The sequence below is a fragment of the Stegostoma tigrinum genome, chromosome 3, assembly GCF_030684315.1.
Source record: "Stegostoma tigrinum isolate sSteTig4 chromosome 3, sSteTig4.hap1, whole genome shotgun sequence".
Classification (NCBI taxonomy): Eukaryota; Metazoa; Chordata; class Chondrichthyes; order Orectolobiformes; family Stegostomatidae; genus Stegostoma; species Stegostoma tigrinum.
Window position 1 is genome coordinate 57,388,428 of NC_081356.1, and position 19,822 is coordinate 57,408,249.

A 19,822-nucleotide genomic window follows, 5' to 3' on the forward strand; every position below is an offset into this window, starting at 1 on the left:
GGTGTGTCAAAGGAAGATCATTTTGTGGGCAAAAGAACAAGAAAAAGCCTGAATCTCATGGCACATTCTGAGCTTCATTCTAATCTTCCAAAGAAGCACCTCAAGTACATTCATTACATGGAATATGAAGCACAAGATTGAACAGAGTGTACTGATTGATGTACAGAGCCTAATCCAAATGTGTCATTGCAGCACAAGATTAGGTTAAACACCTCAGTAGGGCACTGTGACCAGAAGGAAATACTGAAGTAGCAAATAATTGTTATGTGCACATTGAGGATGCCACGCAGTGTAAACTGGTTAATCAGAAAATGCAATCTTGTTAAAAACAGGAGTTAATTGATCACAAGTAAGTTTGAAATTAATTTATTTTGATGCCGTAACTAATTTGACAGAAAAAGAGGATATGCAGATTATTCTTTCAGATAATGTTGGATATGAAGTGCGAGAAAATTTTTACAAAGTATTTGGCTTATATTATGAAAGAAAATGTAACAACATTGATGAAAGGTTAAATGCTGCACTGGAAGAAATGAGACATGGCTAAATGGGCTAAGTGCTGCTTAGATTAGGAAAGGGTTGGAAGTGGTATATCCATGATCAGAATTGTTCTGGGTATCTTATATAGTCAAAAGAGTCATAGAGCACATAAACAGATGCTTCAGTCCAACTCATCCACGCCAACTAAGTTTCCCAAACTAAACAAGTCCCACTAACCTGCATTTGGCCCATGTCCCTCTAAACCCTTCCTATTCATGTACCGGCCTAATCTCTTAAATGTTGTAACTGTACCTGCATCTAGGACTTCCGCTGGCAGTTCATTCCACAGACGAACTACCATCTGCGAAAAAGTTCCTTCTCGTTCATTTTGAATCTTTCACCCGTCATCTTAAAAGTATACCCCCATAGTTTTGAACTCACGCACCTGAAGGGAAAGACCTTCACTTTTCATCTTATCGGTGCCTCTCTTGGTTTTTATAAATCTCTGTATGGTTACCCCTCAACCTCCTACACTCTAGTGAAAATAGTCCCAGCCTGTCCTTATAACTTAACCATTCCTGTCCCAGCAAGATCCTGGTAAATCTTTTCTGAACCCTCTTCAATTTAATAATATCCTTCCTATAGCTGGAGGGCCAGAACTGGGCATAGGACTCTAAAAGTGGCTTCCCCAATGTCCTGTATGACCTCAACATGATATGCCAACTCCTGTACTCAATGCTCTGAGCAATGAAGGCAAGTGCACAAAATGCCTTCTTAACCTTCCTGTTTACCTGTGACAAAGAACTATGTACCTGAACCCTTGGGTCTCTCTATCTGACAACGTACTATTAACTATATAAATCCTGCCCTTGTTCCAAAATTCAATACTTCGCATTTATCCAAATTAAACTCCTTTGCCATTCCTTAGTCCCTTGGCTAAACTGATCAAGATCCTTTGTAATTTTAGACAACCTTTTTCACAATCAACTATACACCAATTTTGGTGTCATCCGATAACTTACTAATCGTGTCTCCTAAGTTCTCATTCAAATCATTTATATAAATGACAAGCAGTGGTCGCTGCACTGGCTCCTTTGCGACACTGTTGGTCACGGGTGTCCAGTCCAAAAAACATGCCAAACTGACCTGTCTCCTACTACCAAGCAAATTTTGTCTCCAATGAACAAACTCTCCCCGAACCCCATGTGCTGTAACTTAACTAATCAGCCTACTATGCAGAACTTTGTCAAAGGCCGGACTAAAGTCTCTATAGACAATGTCTACCGCTCTGCCCTCAATCTTTTTGGTTATGTCCTCAAAAAATTCAGTCAAGTTTGTGATGTAAACTTGTTTGTCGGCACAACACAATGCTGACTAACCCTAACCAGTCCTTGCCTTTCCAACTGCATGCAAATACTATCTTTCAGAATCCCTTCCATCAATTTACACACCACTGATGTCAGACTCATTGGTCTATAGTTGCCAAACACTTCCTGACAGCCTTTCTTAAATAAAGACACATTAGCCACCCTGCAGTCCTCCAGCACCTCACACATGGATATGAATGACACAAATTTCTTTACTGGGGCCCAACAATTTCTTCCCTAACTTCCCATAATTCTCTGGGACACACTTGATCACTCCCAGAAATTTATCCATCTTTATACCTTTTAAGGCCTCCAGCACTTCTTCTTCTGCAATGTGAACTGTTTTCAAAACATCAATATTTATTTCCTTAAGTTCCCTAGCCTATGTAGTGAAGATCTGAGTACAAGGGCAATCAGCTGTTGTCATAAAAGTCAAAATCTGGAAAAAAGTGAAATGGTCTCTAAAAGACTTTAGGAACTTGGGGACAGGTTAACATAATGTACATACTGATTACACAGCAAGGTAGCATAGCTTGGGAGGAAAAAAGGAATGCAAGTACGGAAAGGTGCTGAATGATAACAATGAAAGAAGACATCTAATGGCTTAGCTACATAATTCACCATAATTGAGTGGAGTTACTAAGATCATAAGAAGAATGACAGTTTGTGGTTTAATAGATAAGAGCAGAAAATGCAATAACAAAGATATATTAATAAATTTGTACAAGGCAATAATTAGACAACATTACACAGCTTAAAATTCTCCATAGTAAAACCACGTGAAAGCAATACAGATCACATAGCACAGCTTCCCCAGAATGATAACAGGGATTAGACACTTAAGATATGTGGACTATTTCTACAGGTATCAACAAAACTAAGACAAGATTCAGTACAGAGTTTTAAATTCTGGTGAGCTTGATAGATCAAATAAGGTAATACTGTTCCCTTTGGCCATAGGCTCAGTGGTAATAGTTCGTCAGCTGAAAGTTATCACTAACTACATGAGAAGTTACATTAGGAGAAATTGTTAATCTAGAAAATTGTTGCAGAATGGAAAGCTTTGCCACAGTAACTGATTGAAATAGAGACCAATGGACTTTTCATGGAATAAAAATGGATAAAATTGAAACAAATGATGACGCAGGTCTGTGGAGACAGCCCTGTCACAGAGATTTTAAATTTGCAGTGCTTTAGCAAAGAGTTGGTATGGATACAGTGTCCTGAATCCTTGTATGTTGAAAATTCTATATATTTCAATGGAGAAGTAAAAACTTCAAAAAGCAGTGTGTTGGGAATGAAAAATGGACTAACTGTGCAAGAAAGTGAAACAGATCAAGCAAGGAAGCAATAAATATCAGCAACCACTTGTAGGTAAAATAGATAACTGCATTATGAGATTCACCAAAGCTGAAAAGCTGGAAGGCAAGGACATTCTCTAAGTTGGGTTCAAAGGCAGCTGAGCCAAAACAAGCTTCTACATCTTGTTTTTCAAGGAAAGATTAAACATAAAATTGAAAATTACACAAATCACAACAAACAACTATATTTTGACTTTACATTTAAAATCTGTTTATTTCAAATATCTGACTACCCAAACTGTCTGATTTAAATAAATGTTCTACATTATTATTTTATAAGTTTCAAATCATTTTTTCAGACAATGTCTTATGACAGGGCATCATCACTGAAGTGTAATGTAGCTGTGCTCACCTCAGCACTTGCAATTCTTCTTCAGAGTTTTGAATCTCATCTTGGAGCCTTCGCCATCGAAGCAGGGACTTCAGTTGATGCTGTTCTTTTGCTGCTTCCTCTGAGAGCTAGAAAAATATATTAAATTAGAACGTGCATTCTAATTAAAAGTGAAAAATACATTGATTGATACATCAAAGAAACAAAAGAACTGAAACATTCAGAATTCTTCTCAATATTAAACATGTTAAGTAGACCAAGATTAGAAAAATGCTGAATTATATTTGGGCTTTACTCACCTCCTTCCATTGAACTAATAACTGGAAAGATCTGCAGAAAATGAAGGGGCAGCACAGGAGCACAGCTCTGCTGCCTCACAGACCCAGGGGCCCAGGTTCAATTCTGTCCTCAGGCAACTGTCCATGTGAAGTTTGCACATTCTCTTCATGTCTGCATGGGTTTCTGTCAGGTGCTCCAGTTTCCTCCCACAGTCCAGAGAATGTGCAGGCTAGGTGGACTGGCCATGGTCAATTATCCCGTACTGTCCAGTGATATGCAGGCTAGGTAGATTAGCCAGGGGAAATGGAGGGTAACAGGAATGGGGTCAGTGGGATGCTCTTCGGAGGGTCAGTGTGGACTCAATGGGGTGAATGACTTGTTTCCACATGGTAGGGATTTCTATGAATCGAAGAAAGAACAATGGCTAACTTTCTTTCCATCATTAATCAAATTCCTACAGTCAGGAACAAGATCATTCAGCCCATTGAGTCTGCACCAACCTGCCGCTAAGCATTCCAGCCACACCCAGACCCCCTATCCTTATCACCATAACCCTGAATTTACCACGGTTAGCCCACCTCGCCTGCACATCACTAGTCACTACAGACAATTTAGAATGGTCAATCCACCAAACCTGCACATCTTTGGACTGTGGGAGGAAACCGAGCACCCAGGAGAAACCTATGCAGACAGGGGGAGAATGTGCAAACTCCACAGTCACCAAAAGGTGGAATTGAACCTGGGTGCCTAGCACTGAGCCACCTGATTCCTTGAAAAATTTCTTGCTTACAATGTAAAGTATATTTATAAAATTTGAATCACTAAAAATCGTTTGTTATTTTCTTTTTAAAACGGAAGTCTAGAGAAAATTGTGCAGATTCAATAAGCTGTCTAAAACATATTCCAATTTAATTCATTATTCTTTGAGAAGTATAAGGGCAAAATTTGAACCCTCGACACAATGTTGACAAGAACTGACAGCAGAGTTTAGAAAACACAACCCATCAATTTACAGACACAATTTAATTTGACTCCTTACCCAACTCTGGCAATCTTCAGAAGACCGTAAGGCGTAGAAACTGAAGTTGCCCATTCAGCCCATTGATCTGCCATTCAATGAGATCATGGCTGATCTGATAACATTCAATCCCACTTTCTTGCCTTATCCTCATTATCCTTGATTCTCTTACAGAATAAAAATCTGTCTATCTTAGCCTTGATCATACTTAATGACCCAACCTAAATAGCCTTCTGCTGCAAGAAAATTCCACAGATTCACAATCCTCCGAGAGAAGAAATTACACCTCATCTCTGGCTTAAATATGCAATCCCTTATTCTGAAGTTGTATATTCTGGTCATGGAATCTCCCACAAGGGAAAACAATCTTTCAGGATCCACTGTGTCAAATCCTCAATCTTATATGTTTTAATAGGATCTAAAAGACGTTAAGACTTAGGAGCATAAATTTAGACATTCGGCCCATTGAGTCTGTTCCACCATTCAATCATGGCTGGTAAATTTCTCAATCCCATTCTCCCACTTTCTCCCCCAAACCCTCGATCCCCTTGACAATCAAGAACCTATCTATCTCTGGCTTAAATGTATTCAATAACCTGGCCTTCACAGCCGTCTGTGGCAATGAATTCCGTAGATTCGCCACTCTCTAGTTTTTCTTTATCACCATTCTAAAGGGTCTTCCCTTTACTCCGAGGCTGTGCCCTTGGGCCCCAGTCTCTCCTGTCAATAGAAATATCTTCCCAACGTGCACTCTTTCTAGTCTGTTTAGAATTCTGTAAGTTTCAATTATATCCCGCTTCATCCTTCTAAACTCCTTTGATTATAGACCCAGAGAGTTCAAACGTTCCTAATAGGTTAAGCCTTTCATTCCTGGGATCATTCTTGTGTACCTCATCTGGAACCTGCTCCAGGGCCAGTACATCTTTCCTGAGGTATAGGGCCCAAAATTGCTGACGATACACTAAATGTGGTCTGACCTGAGATTCATAAAGCTTCAGAAGTACATCCCTGCTTTTATATTTTGGTCACAGAATCCCTACAGTGTAGAAACAGGCCATTCTGCGCATTGAGCCCACACCGCTCTCCGAAGAGCATCCCACCCAGACCCAGCCCCCCAGCCGACACTTGCATTTCTCACCCTAGACGCTATGCGAAATTTATAGCCAAGCCACCTAGCCTGTTTGGATTGTGGGTGGAAACTGGAGCACCGGGAAGAAACTCACACAGACACAGGGAGAACATGCAAACTCCACACAGACAGTTGCCTGTGGTTGGAATCGAGTCCTGTAAGGCAGCAGTGCTAACCACTTAGTCACCATGCCGTCCTCTTGAAATAAATGCCAACACTGCCTTCCCAATTACCAACTCAACTTGCAAGTTTACCTTATGAGAATCCTGGACTAGGACTCCCAAGTCTCTTTGCACTTCAGATTTCTGAATTTTCTCCCCATTTAGAAATTACTCTATGCTTCTATTCTTCCTACCAAAGTGCATGACTTCACACTTCCCACATTGCATTCCATCTGCCACTTCTCTGCCTGCTCTCCCAACCTGTTCAAATCCTTCTGCAACCTCCCCAACACTACCTGTCCCTCCAACTATCTTTGTATCATCTGCAAACTTAGCCAGAATGCCCTCAGTTCCTTCATCTAGATAATTAATGTACAAAATGGAAAGTTGTGGTCCCAACAATGACCGTGTGGAAGACCAGTCGTCAATGGCTGCCATCCTGAGAAGGACCCTTTTATCCCCACTCACTACTTTCTGCCAGACAGCCAATCTCCTATCCATGCTAGCACCCTGCCTCCAAAACCATGGGCTATTATCTTACTGAGCAGCTTCCTATGCGACACCTAGTCAAAGGCCTTCTGAAAGTCCAGGTAGATAATATCCATTGGCTCTCCTTGGTCTCAACTGCTCATTACCTCCTCAAAGAATTCTAACATATTTGTCAAGAACGCCCTCCCCTTCATGAAACCATGATGATTTTACTCTACTTTACCTTACACTTCCAAACATTCAGAAATCTCATCCTTCACAATGGACTCCAGTGGTTCTTGGAAGATCACCACTGACTCCTCCCACTATCACTCCAGCTATCTCCTCCAGAACTTGGGAGTGTAGTCCATTTGGTCCAGGTGAATTATCCACCTTCGGACCTTTCAGTTTTTCCAGCACCTTCTCCTTGGTAATGGCCACTATACTCACTCTTGAATTTTTGGGATATACTTGTGTCATCCGCAGCGAAGACTGACGCGAAGTAATTGTTCAATTCCTCAGTCTTTTCTTTGTTCCCCAATACTACTTCCCCAGCATCATTTCCCAGTGGCCCAATGTCCACTTTTGCCACTCTTTTGCTCTTTGTATATCGAAAGAAACTCTTAAAGAAGATCACTTCTCATTCTTCTAAATTCCAATTAGTACAGGCCCAACCTACTCAACCTCTCTTCGTAAGACAGTCCCTTCATACCTATTATCAACCTAGCGACCATTCTTTGGACTGCCTCCATTGCCAGCATATCTTTTCTTGGATAATGGGCCCAAAACTATTCACAGTATTCTAGCAGTGGTCTGACTAGTGCCTTGGACAATTTTAATGAAACCTCTCTACTTTTATACTCCACTCCCTTTGAAATAAAAGCTAATATACAAATTGCTTTCCCATTGCCCACTAAACTTGGATTTTAGCAATTTATGATTTATGGACAAGGACTCCCAAATTGCTCTATTTTGTAGCTTTCTATAATCATTATCTTTTCAAATAATACTCAACTCTTCTCTTCTACTGTGAAGACTGATGCAAAACATTCCATCAACACTTCTGCCATTTCTTGGTTACCTAGCTTTATCAAAGGGTCTAAGTTCACTTTGGTTTCTCATTTTGTTTTTACACATATTTTTAATAAGCTCTTATTGTCTGTCTTGATATTTTGTATGTTTACCCTCAAAGTTTATTTTATGCCTTTTTTAAATTATCTTTTATTGGTTTTTGAAACATGCCCAATTCGGTGGCTTAGCACTAATCTTTGCCACGTTGTATTTTTTTTTCTCTTTCAAAGTGATGCTATCCGTTGTATTTTTTTCTCTCTTTCAAAGTGATGCTATCTTTAACTTCCCTGGCTAACATCTTTCTAGAATCCTGCTTCTTCACTGACATATATCTTCCCTGTGAGCCATGAACTATCTTCTTGAACTTCTGCCATTGTTCCTCAAACATCTTTGTTGCTAAACACCTTCAATAGTCCATTCCTGCCAGTTCTGTCCTCATTCCTTTCTCAATACCATTATTTAAGCTTAGCATAATCGTTTCCAATGCAAATTACTCCTTCTCACACTGAATGTTAGATTATATAATGTTATGGTCACTGTATAAAATCTGACTCAACACACATCACCAAACTCAACCAGGCTACCTCTGAATCTGAAGGCTTCAGGTACATAGTTATCAATCTACTCCGTATCCAATCCGCTTGCATAGGTGAATGAGTTAATGCAATTAAGTCAAATATGGCAACTTTTACATGAATATGTATTCTTTAGACTCAGAAAATCTAACCAAAACCGTACATAAATGAAAATTTATATAACAGCCACCAGCTGTTCATAATTCCAGTCTACAACTCAAATCTCATCATAAAAGAGATCATGGGAACTGCAGATGCTGGAGAATCCAAGATAATAAAATGTGAGACTGGATGAACACAGCAGGCCAAGCAGCATCTCAGGAGCACAGACTTTCCCCCCACAGTGATCGAGAATGCCCTTGACCGCGTCTCCCGCATTTCCCGCAACACATCCCTCACACCCCGTCCCCGCCACAACCGCCAAAAGAGGATCCCCCTCGTTCTCACACACCACCCCACCAACCTCCGGATACAACGCATCATCCTTCAACACTTCCGCCATCTACAATCCGACCCCACCACCCAAGACATTTTTCCATCCCCACCCCTGTCTGCTTTCCGGAGAGACCACTCTCTCTGTGACTCCCTTGTTCGCTCCACACTGCCCTTCAACCCCACCACACCCGACACCTTCCCCTGCAACCGCAGGAAATGCTACACTTGCCCCCATACCTCCTCCCTCACCCCTATCCCAGGCCCCAAGATGACTTTCCACATTAAGCAGAGGTTCACCTGCACATCTGCCAATGTAGTATACTGCATCCACTGTACCCGGTGTGGCTTCCTCTACATTGGGGAAACCAAGCGGAGGCTTGGGGACCGCTTTGCGAAACACCTCCGCTCAGTCCGCAACAAACAACTGCACCTCCCAGTCGCAAACCATTTCCACTCCCCCTCCCATTCTTTAGATGACATGTCCATCATGGGCCTCCTGCACTGCCACAATGATGCCACCCGAAGGTTGCAGGAACAGCAACTCATATTCCACCTGGGAACCCTGCAGCCTAATGATATCAATGTGGACTTCACCAGTTTCAAAATCTCCCCTTCCCCCACCGCATCCCTAAACCTGCCCAGTTCGTCCCCTCCCCCCACTGCACCACACAACCAGCCCAGCTCTTCCCCTCCACCCACTGCATCCCAAAACCAGTCCAACCTGTCTCTGCCTCCCTAACCTGTTCTTCCTCTCACCCATCCCTTCCTCCCACCCCAAGCCGCACCCCCATCTACCTACTAACCTCATCCCACCTCCTTGACCTGTCCGTCTTCCCTGGACTGACCTATCCCCTCCCTACCTCCCCACCTACACTCTCTCCACCTATCTTCTTTTCTCTCCATCTTCGGTCCGCACCCCCCTCTCTCCCTATTTATTCCAGAACCCTCACCCCATCCCCCTCTCTGATGAAGGGTCTAGGCCCGAAACGTCAGCTTTTGTGCTCCTGAGATGCTGCTTGGCCTGCTGTGTTCATCCAGCCTCACATTTTATTATCTCATCATAAAAGTGCTTTTTTTGGATAATGACAAACAGAATTTGAATTCTGAAAATTAGCTACACACTGTAGTTATTTTCTGTTCAGCTCAGCAAGGTACGAAAAAATCTTTGTGTTCGATTTGACTCCAAACAATGGAGATATTTCCCACTATTCCCACTGACTCCAGTTTTACCAGAATTCCTAATGCAACACTCAATCAATTGCAGCCAAGATGTCATGCAGTCATTCAATTCTCACCGCTTAAGATCATCTCTTTAGTCCATGCTCAAATCACACCTGTAATGAGGTCAAGAGTTGAGGCACTCTGGCAGAAACCAAACTGACACAAGTGGACAAGTTATTGTTGAGCAATTGTTTCTCAATTACAAAAGTGCCTTCTTCTTTCATTTTGTTCATGATTGAATATACACCATTAGGGTGATTAATGACTAAAGTGGATCTGTACAGACATTTTGTCACCTTGCTAGGCAATATTGTCAGTGTGTCTCAGGTGATGTGCTGCTTTGTCCTGCTTGTTATTTATATCCCTCAGTTTGCTGGAGTGGTTGGCATTACCTCTGGTCCTGTTTTTCAATGGCTTGTATAATGGGTTGCGTTCAATGCATTTATTGATGAAGTTCCTGTAGCAACACCAGGCCTCGAGAATTCCCTGGCATGTTTCTGTTTGGCTTTGCTATTATGGATGTGTTTGATGGACAGATGGAGACAGACTTGTCAATTCTGGCTCCTGAGCAGACAGTAACAGGGCCAGGCAGCAACCTCAGTAGCTGATGCACAAAACACCTATTCCAGAAAAAAAACTTTCCCTCATCAGAATGTACGGCCATTCTTAAGAGGGACATCAGGGGAAAGCAAAGACAGAATATGAGATAGCCTTGGCAAATAAGGGTAAGGACAATCCATCGAGATTCTATAAACATATTAAGAGCAGGAGAGCATCTAGTGATGAGAAGGGCCTCTAAAAGATCAAAGAGGTCATCAATGTGTTGAACCTCAGGAGATGGGAGAGATATTAAATGAATACTTTGTATCAGCTTTAACTGTGGAGAAAGAAACGTAGGCTAGAGAGCTCAGGGAAATAAATATTTGATGGTGTGAAAACAGTTAACATTGCAGAAGAGGAACTGCTGCAGGTCTCAGTAAACATTAAGGTGGAAAGTCTCCGGGACCTGATTTAGTGCATCCCAGGACTGTGCAGGAAGTTAAAGAGAAAATTACAGGGCCCCTTCCAGGAACATTTCTATCAACTATAACTATGGGTGAGGTGCTGGATGATGGAACAGCGGCTTTGTTTAAGAAGAGATATAAGGAGAAGCCTAGGAACTATAGACCTGTGAGTCTGACTTCAGTAGTTGACAAGTTGTTGGAAGTGATTCTGAAAGATAGAATTTATACACATTTGTAGAAGCAAAGATTGGGATAGCCAGCATGGTTTTGTGCAAGGGAAATTGTATCTTATAAACTCAACTGAATGTTTTGAGGAAATAAGGCATTTGATAAGATTCCCCATGGCAGGCTGATGGAGAAAGTGAAGTCACATGGGGTCCAGGATGTGCTAGCTACATGGATAAAAAACTGGCTAGACAACAGGAGACAGAGAGTAGTAGTAGAAGGGAGTTTCTCAAATTGGAGACCTGTGACCAGTGGTGTTACATAGGGATCTGTGCTGGGACCACTGTTGTTTGTGATATATGTAAATGATCTGGAGGAAGGTGTAGGTGGTCTGATCAGCAAGTTTGCTGATGACACTAAGATTGGTGGAGTAGCAGATAGTGAAGGAGACTGTCAGAGATTACAGCAGAATATAGATAGACTGGAGAGGTGGGCAGATAAATGGCAGATGGAGTTCAATCCGGGCAAATGCGAGGTGATGCATTTTGGAAGATCAAATTCAAGGGTGAACTATACAGTAAATGGAAAAGTCCTAGGGAAAATTGATGAACAGAGAGAGCTGGGTGTTCAAGTCCATTGTTCCCTGAAGGTGACAACGCAGGTCAATAGGGTGGTCAAAAAGGCATATGGCATGCCTTCCTTCATTGGACAGGGTATTGAGTACAAGAGTTGGCAGGTCATGTTGCAGTTGTATAGGACTTTGGTTCAGCCACATTTGGAGTACTGTGTACAGTTCTGGTCGCCACATTACCAAAAGGATGTGGATGCTTTGGAGAGGGTGCAGACGAGGTTCACCAGGATGTTGCCTGGTATGGAGGGTGCTAACTATGAAGAGACATTGAGTGGATTATGATTATTTACATTAGAAAGACGGAGATTGAGGGGGGTCCTGATTGAGGTCTACAAAATCATGAGGGGTATAGACAGGGTGGATAGCAAAAAGCTTTTTCCCCAGAGTGGCGGACTCAATTACTAAGGGTCATGAGTTCAAAGTGAGAGGAGGAAAGTTTAAGGGAGATTTGTGTGGAAAGTTCTTTACACAGAGGGTGGTAGGTGCCTGGAACGTGTTGCCAGCGGAGGTGGCAGACGCAGACACGTTAGCGTCTTTTAAGATATATTTGGACAGGTACATGGATGGGCAGGGAGCAAATGCACACAGACGGTTAGAAAATAGATGACAGGTTAGACAGAGGATCTTGATCGGCGCAGGCTTGGAGGGCCGAAGGGCCTGTTCCTGTGCTGTAATTTTCTTTGTTCTTTGTTCTATAACCAAGAGTGATGAGGGTAGAGCAGTAGACATTGTTTGCTTGGACGTTAATAAATTTCTTGACAACATTCCTCATGGCAGACTACTTAGATCACATGGCATTCAGCGCGAGCTTGCAAACTGGATACAAAATGGCTGAACGGCAGGAGACAGAGAGTTATGGTCGAGGGTTGCTTTTTGGACTGGTGGCCTGTCACCAGAGGTGCTCCACAGGGATTGGTGCTGGGACCGCTTTTGTTTATTATTTATATAAATGACTTAGGTGAGAATATAGAAGGCATGGTTAGTAAGTTTGCAGATGACACCAAAATTAGTGATATAGTGGACTGTGAAGAAGGTTATCTAAGATTACAAAGAGATCATGATCAATTGTGTCAATGGGCTGAAGAGTGGCAAATGGATATTAGTTTGCATAAATGCGAGGCATTACATTTTGGTAAAACAAACAAGGGCAAGGCTTATACATTTAATGGTGGGGCCTTGAGGAGACTTGTAGAACAGAGATACCTAGGGGTTCAGGTACAAAATTCTTTAATGTCATATATAGATAGGGTGGTAAAGAAGCCGTTTAATAAGCTTGCCTTCATTGCTCAGAACATTGGTTGTAGGAGTTGAGATATAATATTGTGGTTGTATAGGACATTGGAGAGGTTTCTTCTGGAGTACTGTGTCCAGTTCTGGTCACCCTGTTGTAGGAAGGATATTATTAAGCTGGAAAGAGTTCAGAGAAGATTTACCCAGAGGTTGCTGGGAATGAAGAGTTATAGGGAGAGGTTGGATAAACTGCGACATTTTTTATTGGACTTTAGGAGATTGAGGGGTGAATTTATAGAGATTTATTAAAATGATGAAGGGTACAGATGATGTGAAAAGCAGGTGTCTTTTCCCTGGGGGGGGGGGATTTCAAGTCTAGGGGACACATTTTTAGGGTGAGAAGAGAAAGATTTTAAAAAAGACATGAGAGGCTTTTTTTTAAACACAGAGACTGGTTAGCATGTGGAATGAACTTCCAGCGGAAGTGCTGGATTATGGGTACAGTTACAACATTTAAAAGACATTTGGATAGGATACACTTGGAGGGGCTGGTGTTGGACTGGGTGGGAAAAGGTAAATAAATCTCACAACACCGGGCTATAGTCCAGAGATAATGGAAACTACAGATGCTGGAGAATCCGAGATAACAAAATATGGAGCAGGACGAACACAGCAGGCCAAGCAGCATCTTAGGAGCACAAAAGCTGACGTTTCGGGCCTAGACCCTTCATCAGAAAAAAAAACTTTTTTTCTGATGAAGGGTCTAGGCCCGAAACGTCAACTTTGGTGCTCCTAAGATGCTGCTTGGCCTGCCGTGTTCATCCAGCTCCACACTTTGTTATACTGGGTTATAGTCCAACAGGTTTAGTTGAAAACACTAGCTTTCGCAGCTTTGCTCCTTCCTTAGGTGTAATGAGAGAGGAGGTATCAAGACACAGAATTTATAAGTAAAAGATCAAAGGATCTTCTCACACCCAAGCCTGACAGGGGTTCTCAATACCCTGGCTAGAAGACTGCTTAGAGTGGGCAGGTAAAGAGGCCTACATCAGATAAAACTACTCAAGGGGTACTGGCAGGTTTCCCTGGCTGCCTACATGAAGGAAACCTCCACCTCAGTAACTCCAGACAGATTATTCCAATGTCAAATTATGCTATTTGGTCACCAAAACTGCCCCGACACCTTTCAAACACTGTTGAAGTAGATAGTAGCAGGATTATCTAATTGCATAGATGACCTCCTACTGTAGCAACATGACATGCTAGTGTACAATGACACCTGGTAAATCCACTTTTTGCTACCAGAAGCCTTCAGCCAGTACAGTCAGCTGAGCTAGTAGGCTAAGACACCAACAGCATATGCGCCAAGATCCAAGTGACCCTATCATGGACCTGCACTTCCCACAGCTGCAAAGGTGCAAGCAGTAACATAGCTCCCCATTCAGACAACAAAATTAGAGATCATGACATTCTTGGGAACTTTTGGCTGTACCTCAAGTTTGTCTCAAATTTCAGCACAGTAGCTGCCCACTGTCAAAAATACTATAGAATACAACAAATGATCATTTATCTTTCAAGAACAACTCCAAACTTATCACAAGCCTTTAACATAGTCATTGATTTTTGTGACATTGGGATAGCAGCTATCTTCTTCCATGAGGATGAATCTGAGATGGAGGCACCTGTGGGCTAATTCTAAAAGCTAAATAAACTGAAAACTAAACTTCTAAAAGCTAAAGAACTGGAAAAACTAACTGATCAAGGCTAGGCGAAGGAATCCACGGGAGTATCTCATTACTTATATGGAACGATGTTTATGTGTTTTCTTTGTTTGCATCAAATTCTAGTGAAGCTCACTTCATTCACCATGTTCAGAACGTCACAACAAAGGATCAGAAACTCATATTACTGACAGATAGATTTAACTTTTAATTACGAAGTACAGAAGTTACAGAGATCAAAGGCATAGAAAGAGGCCTTTCGGTCTGAGCCATTTAAAAACAGCCACCTAAGTATTCTAATCCCATTTTCCAGAACTTGGCCCATAACTTTGTATGTCATGCATCAGAAGAGCACATTTAAACACCTTCTAAATGTTATGAGGATTTCTGCTTCTGCCATTCTTACAGACAATGAGGTCCAGGTTCCCAAAACCCTGAGCGAAACAATTCTTCCTCATACTCCTTCTAAACTTCCTGCTCCTCACAGTATCTCAATACCAATGACCACTGATCCCTCCACCAAGGGGAAAAGTTTCTTCCTTTCTACACCCATCAGTTTTAAACATCTCAATCATGTCACCTCGCTGCTCTTAAACTATGTGGCTTGGCTAATAAAGGCAAGTATCCAATATGCTTTCTTAACCGTTTTCTTTATCTGTTTCCCTACCTTAAAGGGCCAGTGGACATGCACACCAAAGTCCTTCTGATGTTTTTCTTAAAAGGAGGGCATTAAGCCAAAAGAAAGCTGTGGATGTAAATTCAGTGACGGTCTGCAAAGGTCTGTGTGAACCCATGAAATGTCGCACACTTAGAATGTCAGAGAAACTCTGAACAGGTGCCTTAAAATGAAGGGCTAAGTAACCCTCTCAACCGAAAGACAACCTCCATGGATTATGTTTCAAAATGCAGGCATTCTTGTGTTTTACCCTTCCAGGGATTTATATTTTAAAAAATGTTAAAAACGGCAACCCTTTGTCTGTGTGTGTTAGTGAGCCAATGTATTAGTGTGCGGGCTAGTGTGCTGTATAGTTCAAAACTTCAGAACAGCCACGAGTCATCTCTATGCTGCAACTTGAAGAAAGACTGGTCCTCACATTGAAAATACACAAACACTTTGATATTCATTTATACAGGCAACAAGATGAAGCCACCACTGAGAACAGGTCAAAAGCCTATCAGCTAACTATATGGCCAAGAATCTCAAAATCATCCGTTTCACTATAACATCAGCACTCATCCAACTTATCATCCAACTTAATAGGGCAATGTTCCACAATTTATTCTTCACAGAGCTCAGACTGATTTGTATGTCTTTTTAAAGTTATCTTTTTATTCAATTCATATTTCTAATCTGTGTGTCTGTGTATGTCGCCATTGTTATCTTGCCTTACATTTAGTAGCTAATGAACTCACTTTCTCTTTAATTCAAAAAAGCATGTTTAACTTACATCCTTTTAAAACATTTAGGTAGGGAAAAGATATCCACAAGGGAAGGGATCCTTGTAAGATTAACCTTGCTGTGACCAAGAGGAGGTCTGCATTAAGGAGGGAATCAATTTGCCCTGGAGGTATCCCGCCCGAAATCATAAATTAACAACCCTCATCTATGGTCCAATTGCAACAATATAAATGACACGGATGAAGGGTCACAGATATCGTTGCTAAATTTGTTGATGAAAGTAACCTGTGAAGAGGACAAAAGAATATAGGCAGGTTGGCAGGCAAAGATCTGGCAAATGTAGTATATTACCCATTTTGGCAGGAAGATTAACAAAATATCATTTTTTTAATTGACAGACACTGCAGAGCTCAGAAATGGAAAGGGAGCTGGGTGCCCTAGTGTATGAGTCACTAAAGGTTAGTACGAAACAAATAATTAGGAGAGTGAAATAACTACACAGAGACCTTTGTTTACAATGTGTACAGTACATGCGCTCTGACCAGCCGGTTCAGAGACAGTCCCTAGAATGAGGGGGCTCTTTGAATCTGTTTATGTCTGTAGCCAGGGGTCCCTGATTGGTTGAGGTTTAAAACCACAATCAAGGGTCTCACAGTCAATGAGATCCACCTAGTGCTCATTCCAATCACGGAAGAGAGCTAATAGAATGTTAACGTTTATTGCAAGGAGCACTGAATACAAAAGTTGGGAGCTTATGCTGTAGTTATACAGGAATTAGAGAGACCAGTGTAGCACTGTGTACAGCGCTGGTCTTCTTATTTAAGAAAGGACGAAACTGCATTGGAACAAATTAATGAAAGTTTTCCTGAATAATACCTGAAATGAGCTGACTGTCTTATCAGACTAGGCTTGGAATCACTAGAATTTAGAGGAATGGGATGTGACTTGAGAGAAGAATAAAAAAACACCGACAGGCCTTTATACAGTGCACGTGGAAAAAATATTTGCTCCTGTGGTAATTACAGAATTAGGGCTCAGGGTTTACATGGGTCAGCCACACAAGTTAGAGATGAGAGGATACTTTTCTTGTCAAAGCTAATGAGTTTTTAGAATGCTTGTCTTCAAAACCGAATAGAACTACAACCCTTGAATATTTTTAAGGCAGCGATAGATAGATTCTTGATAAGCAAGGGGATGAAAAATTACCATGGGTGTGTGGAAATGTGGAGTAATGAAACCAATCATGATCTTATTGAATCCTGGAGCAGGTTTGTGATGTTGAGTGGCCTACTCCTGCTTCTAATTTGTGTGTTTGCAAAACAACATGCTGAACAAATTGATGCAGCTGACATTCCTTCAATGGAGATGATGAGTTGACCAATTTTAACAGCACCATTTCATTCCCTTGAGTTTCAAAGAAGAATTATCAGTACAAGTGGCAAAAGATCACTACAGCATTCTTCGGTAACTCACCGGTAAAGAGTTCACCAGCAAACCAGCCACTGAGAGCAAATAAAGACTTCAACCTAATCAGTAAGTATAGATTTGCTTCAGTAAAATACAGATGAGCTGTATACAACTTCCATCAAGCCAATACAATGTCCACAGATTCAGGATAAGGTTAAGAAGAAATTATGCAGTGAAAAAATCCAGGATAATGCAAGAAAAAGTATTTGTTTTTCTTGCAGTATCCTGGATTTCTTCATCACATAATTTCTTCCATGATGGACATCCATGAGATTGAAGATCCTCCAGATTATGCTATCAGGCAAATATCTGAGATGGCAGAGAAGTGTTCCTCTGAATAGCAAAATCAGGAGATTAAGGGTCAACACTTAATTTAAATAACAATCCTCACGATGTCGTTGCCAGCAATTTTAGTGAATGTAATTCCATCAACTTCCATAGGGACATGGTTCTTTTCTCTTACTGAAGGTGCTTATTGCCTGACCACTGTTTTACTTACAATTTATCAGCACAAACCATTTCTTCTGTACACAGGCATGGACCACACGTCATTCAAAAAAGTCAAAAAGAAAGCTGAAAGAATTTAAATTATCAGAGATCAACACCATTTCTAATCTTGTGATGGAGAGAAGATTAATGAAAAAGGTGCTGAAAATGATTTGACTCGAGACGCTATATTAAGCAACTCTTGCAGTTCTCCGGACTGACAAGATAGGTCTCAACAAAATAAAAAACTAGTTTGCAGCAAAATGCACTTTTACATACTATACCAGGTGTTACTGTAATTATTAGTAGCATGTTAACTGTGTTCATTGTATGCACATATAATTGATCATAGTGCTTTATTATTATCTCGTTCATACATCTCCAGATCTAATTTTTGATCAGAAAAAAACCTTTGGAAGTTTGGGACACTTCATGAAATTTAGCAAGAAATTTGTTTGTATACATTTACAATATTAAACTAAATTGAAAATTTTTCAGTAACATTCAATACTAAAACAAAACTTACAAGTGCCTAACAGCAAGACAGTGCAGATTTGTTAGAGCTTGATGATGTTTGACAAATTTATTGGACTACTTTGTGGTTAATGCTGACATATTGAATGATGGAATCTCTGAAAGTAATTTAGATTTTACCATGTTTCGATAAAGTACTGTACAGGAGATTCAAATACAAGGTCAGACAACCCAAATTAAGGGAACAGATCAGAAACAATTCAGAGGTGGTAAGACTATGTGGATGGAATAAGGAATTAATGAGGTGGTATACCAATTGTTCCAACTGCTATTATTATTAACATCACGCAAAACTGATGGTAAAATGGGGCAGAAATGAAACCACCTTGGCTTAGTGAATCTTGGAGCAAAAACTGCAAATATCAGGAAACAAGTGGACCTTATACAGACCTTAATTGTGGAAAATGGTGATGAATCAAAGGGCAATGAGCAGTCTAAGGTGCATGGTAGCACAATACCTAACATAAAAAACAGGATCTAGGAAATAGTGAATAGGCTCAAAATTTTCAAACCAAGGTAGGACTTACTCAATAAATGGTAATGTCCTGTGGTGTGTTGAGGAACAGAGGGACCTAGGAGTATAAGTACATAGTTTGTTGAAAGTGGCGTCACAGCTAGACAAGATGGTGAAGAATGCACTTAGCATGCTGGCCTTCATCAGTCAAGGCATTGAGTATCGGAGTTGGAATGCTGTGTTACAGTTGTTTATGTCACTGGTGAGGCCACACTGGAGTATGTGTACAGTTTTGGTCACCCTGTTATAGAAAGACATAGTTAAACTGGAAAGTGTGCTAAGAAAATTTAAGAGGATGTAGCCAGGACTAGTAGGCCTGAGTTACAGGGAGAGGTTGGCCAGGATAGGAATTTATTCTTTGGACCATGGGAGAATGAGGGATGACCTTATTGAGGGGCATAGATAGGATGAATGCATGTAGTCTTTTTTCTAAGGATGGGGAATTGAAAACGAAAGGTTTAGGTGAGGGGGAAAGATTCAAGAAGGGTCTGAGGGGCAACTTCTTCATGCAGAGATTGGTGTGTATATGGAACGGGCTGCAAGAGAAAGTGGTTGAGGCAGGTACATAACAACATTTAAAAGAACATTTGGATAAGTCCATGGATGGGAAGGGTTTAGAGGGACATGGACCAAATGTGGGCAATTGGAACTAGCTGAGTGGGCAGCATGGACCAGTTTGGGCCAAAGAGCCTGTTTCCATGCTGTATTATTTTATGACTCTATTAACCAAAGTGCAACAAAACAGATGTATGGTTTACCAAGCCATAGGAACCAAACA

At 41.1% G+C, this 19,822-nt stretch overlaps 1 protein-coding gene across 8 annotated transcripts in view; it reads right to left on the reverse strand.

Annotated features, from left to right (window-relative positions):
- The window catches only part of aopep (aminopeptidase O (putative)), a 326,113-nt gene that overhangs the window by 182,288 nt on the left and 124,003 nt on the right, over positions 1-19,822 (reverse strand). For all 8 annotated transcript variants that reach the window (XM_048525180.1, XM_059644617.1, XM_059644619.1 and 5 more), the window contains one exon: positions 3,561-3,667. In XM_048525180.1, the coding sequence (XP_048381137.1) occupies positions 3,561-3,667 (107 nt within the window). The remainder of the gene's footprint in view (positions 1-3,560; positions 3,668-19,822) is intronic.